Source organism: Caretta caretta, chromosome 7 (genome assembly GCF_965140235.1).
Source record: "Caretta caretta isolate rCarCar2 chromosome 7, rCarCar1.hap1, whole genome shotgun sequence".
Lineage (NCBI taxonomy): Eukaryota > Metazoa > Chordata > Testudines > Cheloniidae > Caretta > Caretta caretta.
This window is the reverse complement of record NC_134212.1, coordinates 125915794-125930027: the sequence shown is the minus strand read 5'-3', so window position 1 is coordinate 125930027 and position 14234 is coordinate 125915794. Positions and strand designations below refer to the sequence as shown.

At 65.3% G+C, this 14234-nt stretch overlaps 1 protein-coding gene across 4 annotated transcripts; it reads left to right on the top strand.

The window, feature by feature from the left end:
• The first annotated feature begins 283 nt into the window (after nucleotides 1-283).
• HPS1 (HPS1 biogenesis of lysosomal organelles complex 3 subunit 1) lies at nucleotides 284-14227 on the top strand. 4 transcript variants are annotated; one of them, XM_048857268.2, is made up of 19 exons: nucleotides 284-371; nucleotides 1281-1397; nucleotides 1653-1790; nucleotides 2121-2263; nucleotides 2808-2916; nucleotides 5977-6137; nucleotides 6229-6331; nucleotides 6463-6567; nucleotides 7502-7571; nucleotides 7806-7873; nucleotides 8550-8717; nucleotides 9579-9758; nucleotides 9844-9911; nucleotides 10110-10235; nucleotides 10759-10825; nucleotides 11405-11548; nucleotides 11887-12000; nucleotides 12361-12443; nucleotides 13760-14227. In XM_048857268.2, exons 2-19 carry the CDS (start codon nucleotides 1281-1283, stop codon nucleotides 13920-13922), a joined length of 2127 nt encoding a protein of 708 aa, XP_048713225.1. In that variant the 5' UTR covers nucleotides 284-371; the 3' UTR covers nucleotides 13923-14227. The 4 variants fall into 4 exon arrangements, with proteins under 4 accessions (XP_048713225.1, XP_074987243.1, XP_074987241.1 ...); XM_075131142.1 differs by lacking the exons at nucleotides 11887-12000; nucleotides 12361-12443; nucleotides 13760-14227 and having other exon boundaries at nucleotides 9615-9758; nucleotides 10759-11540; XM_075131140.1 differs by lacking the exons at nucleotides 11887-12000; nucleotides 12361-12443; nucleotides 13760-14227 and having other exon boundaries at nucleotides 10759-11540.
• The last annotated feature ends 7 nt before the right edge of the window (nucleotides 14228-14234 follow it).

Below are 14234 nucleotides of genomic sequence, written 5' to 3'. Positions count from 1 at the left end.
CGCTGTGGCGGAGGGTGGGGGGGGGAGAGCGCGGCTCCGGCCTCTCCCGGCAGGGGGCGCTGTGGCGGGGGGGGGAGCGCGGCTCCGCCCTCTCCCGGCAGGGGGCGCTGTGGCGGGGGGGGGGAGCGCGGCTCCGCCCTCTCCCGGCAGGGGGCGCTGTGGCGGGGGGGGAGCGCGGCCCCGCCCTCTCCCGGCAGGGGGCGCTGTGGCGGGGGGGGGGAGAGCGGCGCGAGGCCGCCGGGGCCCGGGCTGGGGGCGGGGCCCGGATTGGGGGCGGGGCCGACTGCCCCTCCCCCTGGCCGGGCTGGTCACATGAGCGGTGCCGGGTCACATGAGGCGCCCGGGGGCGGCGGCGGGAGCGCGCGGACACGGTACCGGTACCCGGGGGCGGGGCCCGGGCCGGCCCCCTCCCCCCCTCCCGCAGCGTCCGCTGGGGGCAGCCGTGCCTGGCACTGGGGGGCCGCGGGGGGTGGGGAAACTGAGGCCGGGCGGTGCTGCGGCTCGCCGTGCCCGTGCCCGTGCCCGTGCCCGTGCCCGTGCCCGGCTCCGTGGCGCCCGCCGTGGGGCGTCAGGCCCCCCCGAGTGCCGGGTGCGGCCGGTCCTGCCCCCTGTGCCCTCCCGGTGAGCTGCGGTCTTGCCGGGAGGAGACCGGACCCCTCCCCTTAGCGTCGTCCAGGCAGCGTGACGGGCACGCTCAGAGGGAAACTGAGGCACGGGACTGGTCCACGGGCGCCCCGGCAGGCGGCCCCTGCTCGCCTGGCCCTTGTGGCGGCCTCCGGCGGCGGCTCTGAAAGGGCGCCCCCCGGGCCAGGCCTCCCCCTCCCCGCCCGGCCCCCCCCCCGCGCCCCCTGGGCCAGGCCTCCCCCTCCCCGCCCGGCCCCCCCCCCCCCCGCGCCCCCTGGGCCAGGCCTCCCCCTCCCCCTCCCTGCCCGCCCCCCCCCCCCGTGCCCCCTGGGCCAGGCCTCCCCCTCCCGCCTGGCCCCCCCCTCCCCGCCCGGCCCCCCCCTGCCCCACGCCCCCTGGGCCAGGCCCTCCCCCTCCCCGCCCGGCCCCGCGCCCCCGGGCCAGGCCCTCCCCCTCCCCGCCCGCCCCCCCCCCCCCGGTGCCCCCTGGGCCAGGCCTCCCCAGGAGGGCGCGGCTGTACGGGGCATGAGCGCGCGGACCCCTGAGCCGGGCGGGCTTGAGGCGGCTCCGGGGTGCAGCTGGGCCCGGGGCGGGCAGGCTCCTTGCCCGGGGACCCAGCCGGGGCGGGGTGCTGACCCGGGTTTCCCTCTCCCCAGATGAAGTGCGTGCTGGTCGCCAGCCCGGGGGCTGAGGTGCTGTTCTACTGGGCCGACGAGGCGTTCACAGAGAGCCTGGGCCGGCGCTTCAGCCCGGCGGGGCAAGGGGGGCACCCGGTGAGAGCTCTGCCCCGGGGGTGCAGCAAGCCCCCGGGCCAGGGGGAGGGGCTGGGCTGAGAGCCCCGTGCTGGGGGGGGCGGAGGACTTCCAGGCTCAGCTCCAGACCCCCGCGGGGGTGCAGCTGGGAACTGGGCGGGTGGGGGAATTAGCTGGGGCTGGGCTGAGGGCCCCGTGCTGTGGGGGGCGCGGGGGCATGGAGGGGGAGCAGCTGGAGCAGGACTGGCTCATGGCCTGTCTGGCCCTGCCCTGCAGCCGCCTGCCTTTGAGGACAGCATCAACACACTCTTCGCCCCCCTGATCATCTCCTGCGTGACGCTCCTGGAGCGGCTCTCGGACACCTACACCTGCTTCTCGGCTGAGGATGGAGGCCAACTCTACGTGCTGCACATGGTAACGGTGCCCAGGGACCCCCTCCCGGGCTCAGCACCCACTGGCAAGGGGAGCGTGTGTCCCTTCGCTGGGAGTGTGGCATTAGCCCCGGTCGGGATGCAGCTGCCATCCTGCCTGGCCCCGGGAAGAGCCCTGCGCCGGGTCACTGCGTGTGCACGGGGGGAGGGTCCCTTCAGGGCAGGATCCCCGGGCTGTACTCCCGGCAGGGGACCCCCTTGCTGCTGACGAGGGCTGGCCCACGGGGAGCTTTGCCCCAGGCCCAGCCGGGACCAGGAGGTCTAACGGGCAGGGATTTCCTGTTTCCTGCCTGGCCCTGCCGTCGCGCTGCAGTTCGGGGAGTGTCTGTACATTGCGGTGAACGGTGACGGCTCGGAGAGCGAGGACGACCTGCGCCGGAAGCTCTACGTGCTGAGGAGACTGGTCGAGGTCCACTTCGGCCTGGTGACCCTGGACTCGCACCTTATCTGCAAGGAGTGAGTGGCTGGCTGGGCCGGGAGGGCATTTGGCGCTGCCTGGGTGGGGCTGAGCTGACCCTCTCCCCCAGATGCGCACGTCAGCGCGGCAGCCAGTGCCTGACTGGTGAGCTAGCGCTGCGGCCGATCCCTGGGGCTCCGACGCTCTGCCCGGTCAGCGACCGGCCTGGGAGGTGCCGGGGTCTGGGCATTGGTGAACATGGGGCCTGCAGCTGTGCTGTGGGCTATGGCCTGGAGGGAGGCCAGGTCCCAGGGTGCAGCGTGCACCGTGCTGGGTCTCATCTCCGGCTCTTGGAGTGTGGCTAGCCCAGAGGAGGTGCCGCCTCCTTCCCCACGCCTGCCTCTGAGGGCTGGGAGGAGCGGCTGGAGCCTGGGAAGCAGCTGGCAGCAGTGTGTCTCGGTCCCAGGGAGGAGACCTGGCCCAAGCAGGGGCCCCTGGGGGGCCCTCAGCCAGGAGAGGGGCCCCGGGAGCCCAGGGGCAGTCCCTGGGACAGGCCTGCCTCTCCCGAGCGGGACTCGGCTCACTTGGCGTCTGTGCTCCCAGGTTGCGGCCGGCGGTCTTGGAGCAGCGCAGCCGCGTGTGGGCCCTGTTCCAGGGCCTTCTCCAGACCTACAGCAGCCTGCGGGAGGCCGAGCAGAGCTTTGCCGTGGAGGTACCTTCTGCTGGGCGCACCCCGGGCGGTGGGGGGCCTAGCCTGGGGAAGGGGGTGTCACGGAGTCCCTGGGCGATGCTCTGGAACTGCTCCCCATGAAGCCAGTCAGGACTCTGGGGCAGTCACCTTTCTGTGAGCAGCCTGTCTTCAGGACACACAGCTCACACAGCTTCCACCTTCCTGGGTCTGACCTCGGAGCATTCAGCATCCTCTGCCCCTCCGTGCGCTTCCCACAGCGAGTCCGCTCAGGCGGGGCTCCTGGGGAAGCCAGAGGGTCCTGCACCCCAACTTCGCAGTCAGACGTGACTGTCAGCCAGCCAGTAAAACAGAGGTTTATTAGACGACAGGAACATGGTCTAAAACAGAGCTTGCAGGTGCAGAGAACGGGACCCCTCAGCTGGGTCCATTTTGGGGGGCAGTGAGCCAGACAACCACGTCTGCACTTCACTCCATGTCCCAGCCAGCCCCAAACTGAAAACCCCCTCCAGCCCCTCCTCCTCTGGGCTTTGTTCCTTTCCCGGGCCAGGTGGTCACCTGATTCCTTTGTTCTCCAACCCTTCAGCTCTCACCTTGCAGGGGGGGAAGGGCCCAGGCCATTAGTTGCCAGGAAACAGGGTGTCGGCCATTCTCTGTGTCCAGACTCCTGCACACACATGCCCTCTAGGGCTCTGCAATGATCATACACCCTTACTCCACCCCCTAGATACTTAAGAACTGCCTAGGGGAAACTGAGGCACCCCCACACTATTCAGAGGAAACATTAAGAACAGTCCCACTTCGTCACATCTCTCCCCCCTTCGAGATCGAACTGAGCGGGGTCACTTTAGCCGGTGACCTGGGGAAGTTCGAAGCCACCAACGTTCCCATGGATGCCCCAGCATCTCTCCCATTCCTTGGTAGGAGTTACACCAGGCCCTTCCAGTTTCACGCCCTCCCTTAGGTCAGGGGTGGTCGATAGCACTCGCAGGCCGCATGTGGGAAGGTTTATGCAGCCCATGCCCTTTGGCCACCCCAAGAATGTCTCCCCATTGACCATCACCTTCTGCTCCCACTGGAGGTCCGGGGGGCCTGGCCCCAGGAAACTCCACACAGACATATAGGTTGGGGTCAGGAGTGGGAGCCTGTCCACATCCCCAACCATCTGGCTGACGGAGTCTGTGGCCTTGGGACCCAGCAAGGGAGCTAGACACCGGGGCTTTTCCGCAGGGTCCCCTTGGTTCAAATCGCCAGCCTGCTCAAAGGCAGTGAGGTGGCATCCACACACACACCCCCCTTAACCAGGGGCAGCAATTTAGTCTCGAGGTTCCCTGCGGAACTGGCCCCCCGGGGTCTATCCCCACTCACCCCTGGGAGGTCCCCTAGGCCTCTCCGCTCCCCCACCGCCAGTTCATGCTTCTGCTGCTTCTGCAGCTCTTTCTCGGGCTCTCGCTGTCTCCCACGGTCCTCTTGCTCTCTCAGACTCAGCTCCAATCCCGTCCGTCTTGATCCCCCAATGGGGAACCCGATCGTGAAGACCCCCGTCTGGTCGGGGACAGGAGTCTTGGCGATGCCTGGCTCCCGCTTCAGCTGCTCCCAGATCCTGCTATAGCCCCAGTTGGGGTCAGGAATCTGTTCCTTAGAGCGGTCATCCTCCTCCAGCTGCACGATTAACTCTGCTTTGGTGAACTTTCCAACGCTCAACCCTCTCTGTTTGCACAGGGTTACAATGTCCTTCTTAAGGAGACGGTGACAGGCCATCACTCCGCTCCTCCCAAGTTGTTGTGGACTCACAGGCCCGTGTGTTCTCAGCTCCCCACGGTTTCCAGGGAGAACCCCTAGTGTGTCAGCCCTTCTCGAGGTCACCACCTCTTTGCCAGGGTCGAGCTGCAGACTCCTCCGCCCCTTGGACTGCTCGCTGCAATCCCCAGGGGAACCCTGTTACTGCACAGTCCTTCTCGCTGGTCACACACTCCCAGGGGTTAACCGCCCCCCGAAACCGCTCCTCTCTGAGCCTTCAGCAGGCCTGGTCCTCGGCAATCCCCCTTCGTGTTACTGCTCCCCAGTCACTTACTGCAGGAAGCACCATCCACGGGGTGCAGTACATCCCACCGCTGCCACCAGTTGTCACGGAGTCCCTGGGCGATGCTCTGGAACTGCTCCCCATGAAGCCAGTCAGGACTCTGGGGCAGTCGCCTTTCTGTGAGCAGCCTGTCTTCAGGACACGCAGCTCACACAGCTTCCACCTTCCTGGGTCTGACCTCGGAGCATTCAGCATCCTCTGCCCCTCCGTGCGCTTCCCACAGCGAGTCCGCTCAGGCGGGGCTCCTGGGGAAGCCAGAGGGTCCTGCACCCCAACTTCGCAGTCAGACGTGACTCTCAGCCAGCCAGTAAAACAGAAGGTTTATTAGACGACAGGAACATGGTCTAAAACAGAGCTTGCAGGTGCAGAGAACGGGACCCCTCAGCTGGGTCCATTTTGGGGGGCAGTGAGCCAGACAACCACGTCTGCACTTCACTCCATGTCCCAGCCAGCCCCAAACTGAAAACCCCCTCCAGCCCCTCCTCCTCTGGGCTTTGTTCCTTTCCCGGGCCAGGTGGTCACCTGATTCCTTTGTTCTCCAACCCTTCAGCTCTCACCTTGCAGGGGGGGAAGGGCCCAGGCCATTAGTTGCCAGGAAACAGGGTGTCGGCCATTCTCTGTGTCCAGACTCCTGCACACACATGCCCTCTAGGGCTCTGCAATGATCATACACCCTTACTCCACCCCCTAGATACTTAAGAACTGCCTAGGGGAAACTGAGGCACCCCCACACTATTCAGAGGAAACATTAAGAACAGTCCCACTTCGTCACAGGGGGCTACCAGGCTGTGGGCGCTGGGTGTGACTGGGGTGAATTGCCCCGAGGACGGCCTGGGCGGCGCTGGGGGATCCTGGGGGGCGGGGGGCGTGAGTGCAGAATATTTGGGGGTTTCCTCCCACTCCCCAGGTGGCGTGGCCGGGAGCTGCCCCACAGGGCCGCTGGCTCCCCTTGCCCCGTCCCAGCTCAGCGCCGGGTCTGTCTCCCTGTGACCTGCCCGCAGGCCGTGGAACGGCTGATCCACCCCCAGCTGTGTGAGCAGTGCATCGAGTTCCTGGAGCGCCAGGTGGTGCAGCACATCAACGCCAGCGGGCAGCGCGGGGGCGAGGAGGTGATGCACGCCTTCCTGCTGGTGCACACCAGGCTGCTGGCCTTCTACTCCAGGTGAGAGCGTCTCCCCACCCTGCCTCCATGACCCTTCCTGGAGCAGCAGCTCTATCGCCCCTCCCCGCTCACGGGCCTTCTCTCGCCACAGCCGGAGCGCCAGCACCATCCGCCCAGCCGACCTGCTCACCCTCATCCTCCTGGTGCAGGACCTGTGTCGCAGCCCCAGCGCAGACAAGGACCAGAGCCCACAGGTGCCTGCCCTGGGTCTGCCTGGGGGACAGGCCTTGAGAGCAGCCTGGGGCTGGTGGGACTGTCGGGAGAGGGGTGCTCCTCTGTGATGGGGGCTGGACCCCTCTAAGCAGCTCTCCTGCTCTCCCTGCAGCTGGCAGAGGGGGGGCCGACTCTCCAGAGGCCGAAGAGCAGCGAGAGCATCCCAGTGAGGAGCCCAGGTCCACACGGCACCCCCAGGAGCGAGGCAGAGGAGCAGGTGTGTGTGGCTGGCTGGGCCTGGCACCCGGGTGGATGGCACAGGGGTTGTGGGTATTGTGGTCCCCTGGAGCCCCAGCAAGGGCAGGGTCCCGTGATGGTCAGAGCTGTTCTCTCCTCCCCATCAGGATCAGGGCCCTTTGGTGCTGGGAGCTGCATGGCTCATTTCAAACCCCAGGATCAGGAGCGGCTTGGGCTCATGCCCCCCTCACACTCTGGGAGCACAAGCCAAGCCGTTCTCCCTGCCCCAAAGCGCTTGCTGTGATCAGAGCAAAGGTGCAGAGTGGGGGGCGTTGCCGGTACCTGGAGGGATGGGGCCAGGACTTGCTGGGTGCGACTCTCTGCTAAGGCCGAGGTTCTCAAGCAGGGTACATGTACCCATGGGGTACACAGAGCTCTTCCAGGGGGTACATCAACTCAGAGATTTGCCTAGTTTTACAGCAGGCTACATCAAGCACTAGCGGAGTCCGTACAAACTGAGGCTTCATGCAGACCAGGCTGGTTCATTCTGCCCCATCATACACTGCACGCTGACATGTACCTACAGTGTTTCTAATCCAGTTGATCTATTTTACAATGATACGGTAAAAAGGAGTCTGCCGTTGGTCAGTACTGGCGTGCTGGGACACTTGTATTTTGACATCTGGGTTTGTAAGCAGGCAGCTCTTAAGAGAGGTGACACTTGGGGTGCACAAAACAAATCCGTCTCCTACCGGGGGGCAGCTGTCTGGAAACGGTGCACTAAGGGGTGTTTGATGGAATCCAGCTACCTGGAGCCTGACTGTGCCCCAGCCTCACAACCAGGCCAGCCTCGCTATTCTGTCCCTTGGGGGCCCATCCTGGCCCAGCCTGGCAACTCCCCACCCATCCCCAAAGCCCTGTCGTTGGGGGGAGGGTCCCACTGCCCCGCTGAGCTGGCTCCCTTCTCGTTGCAGGATGCGGACGAGCTCTCCATGCCCGAGGAGTATTACACCCCCCAGCCCTCGCCTAGCAGGCAGAGCACAGGTGAGTCCCTGGACAGACGGGCCACCTCACACCGGGAAACTGGTTGTGCCCCAGAGGCGGCAGGCTGCAGAGCCGGCACGAGGGCGCTGTGCCAGGAGTGCTGGGGCCGGGGGATGTTGGGGGAGGCCAAGGCCCGGGGTGGGGTGTCAGAGGCCAGGGCAGGAACCCCCCACAGGGTGGCTTGGCTGCACACGGTGCTGGGGCAGCTGGCTCCTTCTCTGTTCTTGCCCACAGGAGGCGCCAGCTGGTCGGAGGGCTCAGAGCTAGCGGGTTCCGGGGAGGCAGATGCTGCTGATGTCCAGGTAAGCCAGGGATGGGCTCGCCAGGAATTCCTGCCCTGAGCAAGACCCTGTGAGAGCCCCTGGTGCCTATGTCCTCCTGTGCAGTCCTGGCCCTGCCAGCCTGCCCTTGTCCCCAGTACACCCACCTCCCAGCATAGCCAAAGGAGGGGTCTCCGCAGGGCTCCTGCAGCCCCTTCTCCCCCAGAGCTCTTCCCACCCCAACTCGCTCCTTCCCCAGCCCCTCAGCACAGGCCAGGCCTCTCAGACTTGCCCACCACCGCAGACCCCACCCTGTCCTCCCTGCCCCTCTGGCCAGGGAACCCGGACTTGGAGTGGGCCTGGGCCGGGCCTGGCGGCACCTGCCCTAGGGCACTGTCCAGACTTGAATTCCCTGCCTGACAAGCTCCTAGGGAAGGTTTGGGGGTGGGTCTGAGCCCCCAGCTGGATCCATCCCCCCCCTTGTGGGGAGTTTGTCCCAAGATTCAGCCTCAGTTTCCCCACTTTGCTCTGCCTGTCGCCCTCTCCCTTCTGCCCAGGAGTCCTCCCACCTGCCCACATCTGACTGCAGCTTCCCGGGGGTGGTGCCACCAGGTCTGCCCTTGCTGCGCGACGTGGCATGTGGGCAGACCAGGCTGTTGCTGCCTGGTCCCTTCCCCGGTGCGGGGTGTCCAGCCAGCTGCGCTCGCTCGCTCTCTAGGTGGCAGAAGACTCACTCCGGGCCCTGGTGCCCCCAGCGCCCGATGCCTCCAACCCCAGAAGGATCTTCCTGGATGCGAACCTGCGGGAGGGCTACTGCCCCATGGTGCCCCACACCATGTACTGCCTGCCGCTCTGGCCTGGCATCTCGCTGGTGCTCCTGACCAAGGTGAGTTGGGTCTGGGGCGTGGTGCATGGTGCCCGGCCTGGCTTGCCACAGACCCACAGTGACAGTGCTACGGCCCCAGCTTTGGAATAGTGTCTGGGAGGAGCCTGTCAGTGGGTCAGGCCCCCAGGGGTCTCGCTCTTCCTCCTGGGTGAGCCCCGCTGCTTCCCCGCCTCCTGAGCCTGGACCCCAGCTGTACAGCGCCCCTGCAGCCCCCCTGAGCTCAGGGCAGCGGGTCCAGCTGGGAGAGCCCCCAAGGGAGGCTTGTGCATTAGCCCCTGAAGGTTGCCCCTCGGCCAGCGTTTGCAGCGACTTCCCCAGCGCGGTCAGACAGTCGGGTTTGTTCGGTAACTGGCCACGACCCAGGCCAGTGGTCGGGTCTCCCAGAGAACTGAAGGTTACAGCACGGCCCATTCTGGGGAGCCCAGAGCCCGGCCAGGCTGTAGGGAGGCCCTGGGTTCCAGCTGTGTCAGGCTCTGACCCCCTTGGTCCGACTCTCAGTGAGAACCCCGACTTCTTCAAGCAGCCCCCTCTGAGCCCCCCACCCCCTTCCCAGCCCTTTTGATCTCTAGCTGGGGGGTGTGGCTCAGCCTCCTTGCGCAGAGGTGGGGAGATCTCTGTCCCCTGGGGTACTGGGTGTCAGTGTCCTGGGGACTGGATTTGCCATCGGCATCTCAAATCTCCACTGATCTGGGGCCAGGCCCAGACAGCCAGGTGACACCCCACCCTTGTCTCAGTCTGCCCTGAGAGCAAAGAGTGCTGTCCCACCCACGGGGGAACAATGCATGGGAAACTGAGGCGCATCAGACTCATAAAAGTCATACAAACCAATTCCCACTTTCACACCCCTCTCCCCCAACTCAGAGCCCCAGCACCCACGTCGTCTGCTCCCTGTACCAGCTGCTGGACGGGTTCCTGGTGCTGGAGAAGAAGCTGAGGGAGGGGCAGGAGGTGGGGCCACCCACCCGCTCCCACCCACTCCTGGCTGAGCTGCGCCAGAGGATGGACAAGTTCATGAAGAAGCTGGGCAGGCAGGACATGCAGGTGGGAGTCCAGCGTGGAGCTGCGAGGCGGTTGGGGACCCTGGCACAGCCCGCACACCTCACGGCTGCCCTGTCTGTCGTCCTAGTTACACAATGCCTGGCTGGAGTTCAAGAGCAAAGCATTCTCCAGACATGAGTCCGGGAGCTCCAGGGAGTGAGTATGGGGGTGTGGGGAGAAAACCAGGGGTACAGGGTGGCTGGGATGGGGTGGGGACTTCTGGGGCAGGGTGGGGGCTCCAGGCCCAGAGGTCCAGGAGGGCAAGGAAGAAAGTTGGGGCAGCTCTTGGGGGGGCCCCCAGCTGTTGTCGGGGGCCCGGGGTGGGGGCGTTGCTCAGGGGCTGTCTCTCTCCAGGCTCCTGCAGGCACTCGGCAGCGTGAGGCAGCAGCTCTGCTCCGTCTATCGCCAGCTCTTCCTGACCTCGCCGTCCACCCAGGGCCTGGCCCAGGGCCTGCGGGACTGGGCCCAGAAGCTGGTGCGGTGAGTGCGTGGAAGGGGGGGTTGCCGGGGGAGGGGCGAGTGCGTGGAGGGGGCTGGGGAGAGGAGAGGAGGTTGCCGGGGAAGGGGCGAGTGCGTGGGGGGGTCTGGGGGGGAGGCTGGCACTTCAACAGGACTCGTGGGGAAATGGCTGGAAACCAACCCCCGGGCAGCACCAGCTGCAACTCGGTGGGTGGTGCCCTGGGCTGCCCAGCTGAGCCCCGGGCCCGTTGGCGGGTGCTGACTGTGGCCTGGGCCCTGCGTGGAGAGGACACCGCAGACCGTGGCGGGTTTAGCAGGTACGTGTCCCTGTAACCGGCAGGGCTCTTTGAACCCCAGCCACCTCCGGGGCCTGGGCTGGGCGGGCAGCTCTTCTGTGGGGCTCCCTGGGGTGGCACGTGCCCCGTCCCCTCCAGCGCGGGGTACGAGCCAGCCGTGGCCGGCGTCCCCGTGTCAGTGCTGGGCACCCAAGGGCCTGGCCAGGCGGAGAGGGTGCCACGCTCAGGCCAGGCCTCGCCCTCTGCAGGGAGAAGCTGCTGGACTGGAGGGACTTCCTGCTGGTGAAGAGCAAGCGGAACATTACCATGGTGTCACATCCGCCCAGAGAGCCCTGGGCAAGGGCACCTGGGGACAGCAGGCTCCTTCCTCCCTCCCCCCCCGGGACCTTCCCACGGTGTAGCAAGGGCTGGGGGTCGGCTTTCCGGCCGGCTCGGGGGGCAGTTGGCCTGGCTGAGTTGGCACAGCTAAGCGGGGGCTCGCCCCATCTCTCCAACAGCAGGACTGGACTCTGCCCAGCGCTGGGGAGACGAGACTGCAGGGAGCCCAGCCAACAGTTGGCAAGGGGCCTGAACGAGACACATTGGGTCCCACAGGGCAGGGGTCTGTGGGGGACTGGGCTGGCCTCAGGTAGGCCACGCCATGGGGTTGTGGACAGAGCCCCCCTCTGCGCCTCCAGATGCCTTGGGGGGGGATACAGGAGGTGCTGCTGGGACTGTGGGCAGGGGGCCGTTGGCGTTTGGGTTCCCATCACCAAGAGGGGAGGCGGGGAGCAGGATCCATCCGGAACCACCTGGGGGGTCCGTGGGATCTCCCCATTGCCCAGGGCAGGCTCAGCAGGGCACCCATGGACAGGGGGTTTCCCTATGTCTGGTCACCCTTAACCTGCCCCCACATACCTGGAGGACTTCCCAGGCCTGGTACACTTCATCTATGTGGACCGCACCGCTGGGCAGATGGTGGCACCTTCTCTCAACGTGGCCGAGGACTCCACCTCAGAGCTGGGCAAGGGTGCCCTGGCTGCCTTCATCAAGAAGAAGGTACCAGCCCTGGGCTCTGACGCTGATCCCCTAGGTTTGGGGGTGGGGAGGTTCAGAAGGGGCCCATCCCGCCCAGGTTGGGCCGGTCTGCTCGGCCGTGGGGGCCCAGCCGGGTGGAGCGCGGGCCCAGCTGTAGAACCCCGTGAGAGCGATGGCTGGGGTGGCGGGAGCCGGGCAGGAGGGGGGCGAGTGTGATGCTGGGGAAGCAGGGAGCTCAGCAGGAGCGGCCCTGGCTCTGGCTGGAAGGGTGCCCCAGGCTCCGAGGGAGAGGAGCAGGGAGCAGAGCTGTGGGGCGGGGGGATCTCTGCTCCGGCTGCAGCTGCCTCCTCTCCCCCCAGGTCTGGTCTCTGATTTGGCTGGCACGGCGCTACCTGCAGAAGGGCTACACGACACTCACGCTGCGTGACGGCGACTATTACTGCTCCTACTTCCTCTGGTTCGAGAACGAGCTGGTGCGTTGGGGGGCGCTTGGCCTCTGACCTGCCTGACGAGGCCCCTCGCCCCGGCAGCACTTCCGTAGGGCGAGAAATGGAGAGGTGTGGGCATCACCTGGGCTCCGAGGCCAGGTGGCCAGCCGCTGCCCTGGCACACAATCCCCACGGCACATGGCCTGGCAAATCATCCCGTGGTGTGTTCCTGAGGCCCCGGGACCTGGGGCTAGCCCCCTCGCCCAGCACACAGGTTTCCCCAAAGTGCTTGGTCAGCCCTGCCTTGGTACATGAGCTCAAGGCCACGCAGCCAGCACCCCGCTGCAGCCTCGGGTCCTCCAGGTGGCGTGGCCAGCCCCTCATGGCTGTCCCTTTGCCATGCAGGGTTACAAACTGGAGGTGATTGAGGTTCCTGTTCTCTCCGACGACTCTGCTCCCATCGGGTTGCTGGCAGGGGATTACTACAGGTGAGTGCTGGACCCAGCTAGCCCCTGCCCCCCAGTCCTCTTCTGGCCGCTGGGCTAGGCAGCAGCGGATGGGAAGAGCTCTGTGCTGCAGGGCTGCCCTTCGCCTGCCATGGGTCGCAGGTGGGGCTGGGAGCTGGCAGTGCTTGGGCTCTGAGCCCTGCGGGACCCTCTCTCGGTGCCCAATGCCTGGCAGCTGTAACCACATGCCCCAGAACAGGGGTTCGCGGTGTCCCCATGTCTCCACCAGGGGCTGAGGTTACACGAGCCTGCCGCTAAGCCAGGGATCAAACCCAGATGTCCAGGCTCCGAGGCCGTCCGTACGTACACAACGGTGGGTCTAAACTCGCTGTTACCACTCGAGAGAGAGACCCTGGAGTCACTGTGGATCGTTCTCTGAAAACATCCACTCAACGTGCAGCGGCCGTCAAAAAAGTGACCAGAATGTTGGGAATCATTCAGAAAGGGATAGATAATAAGACAGAAAATATCATATTGCCTCTATATAAATCCATGGTATGCCCACACTTCGAATACTGCATGCAGATCTGGTCATCCCATCTCAAAAAAGATATATTGGAATTGGAAAAGGTTCAGAAAAGGGCAACAAAAATTATTAGGGGTATGGAACGGCTTCCATACGAGGAGAAGTTAAAAAGACTGGAACTTTTTTAGCTTGGAACAGAGATGATGACGGGGCGATATGACGGGTCTATAAAATCTTGACTGATGTGGAGAAAATGAATAAGGAAGTGTTGTTTACTCCTTCTCATTACACAAGAACCAGGGTCACCCAATGACATTAACAGGCAGCAGGTTTAAAACAAACAAAAGGAAGTATTTCTTCACACAGTGCACACTCAACCTGTGGAACTCCTTGCCAGAGGATGTTGTGAAGGCAAGACTATAACGGGGTTCAAAAAGGAACTAGATAAGTTCCTGGAGGACAGGTCCATCAATGGCAAGTAGCCAGGATGGGCAGGGATGGTGTCCCTAAGCTCCGTTTGCCAGAAGCTGGGAATGGGCGAGAGGGGGTGGGTCACTTGGTGATTCCCTGTTCTATTCGTTCCCTCTGGGGCACCTGGCCCTGGCCACTGTGGGCAGACAGGACACTGGGCTAGATGGGTCTGACCCAGCCTGGCCGTTCATACATATTCCCCTCTGGGCCTCTCCTTGGAATGGGCTGGCCAGGCCCAGGGACCCGTGTGCTGCCCTAAGTCTGATCTGGGGTGGGTCCGAGGCACTTGCGCTGCCCCCTGGGGGCTGGACCGGGGCCCGGCGGGGGCTTTCCCACCTGACCGCTGTCTCCTCCCGTGCAGGAAGCTTCTGCGCTATTACAGCAAGAACCACCCGGCCGAGGGGGTGAAGTGTTACGAGCTGCTGACGCTGCATCTGGGTGTGATCCCCACCGAGCATGTGATCCAGCAGGCCTGCGACCTGGCCCGGCGGCTCTGGGAGCCATCCCGCATCCCCCTGCTCTGAGCCATGCGGGCTGGCAGCGAGCGTCCCCACGGGGGCCTCGTTCCCACCCTCAGAGTCAGACTCAACGGGCCCCTTGCAGCTACCCACCTCGCTGGGCCCTGCAACCCCCAGGCCCGGCTGAGAGACCAGCACCCGCCAGCAGCCAGCCGTCAGCTCCCCACCTGCTGAAACTTGGCCAGGGGGCTCCCCTGACTTGCCCCCGGAGCGGCCCGGGAGCAGGGGCCATTGGAAGTGCATGGCCATGGTAGCGTGTCTCTGTCTGTACGTGCCACACTCCAGGCTGGCATTAAAGCTGGTGCACTTGGTCACTGT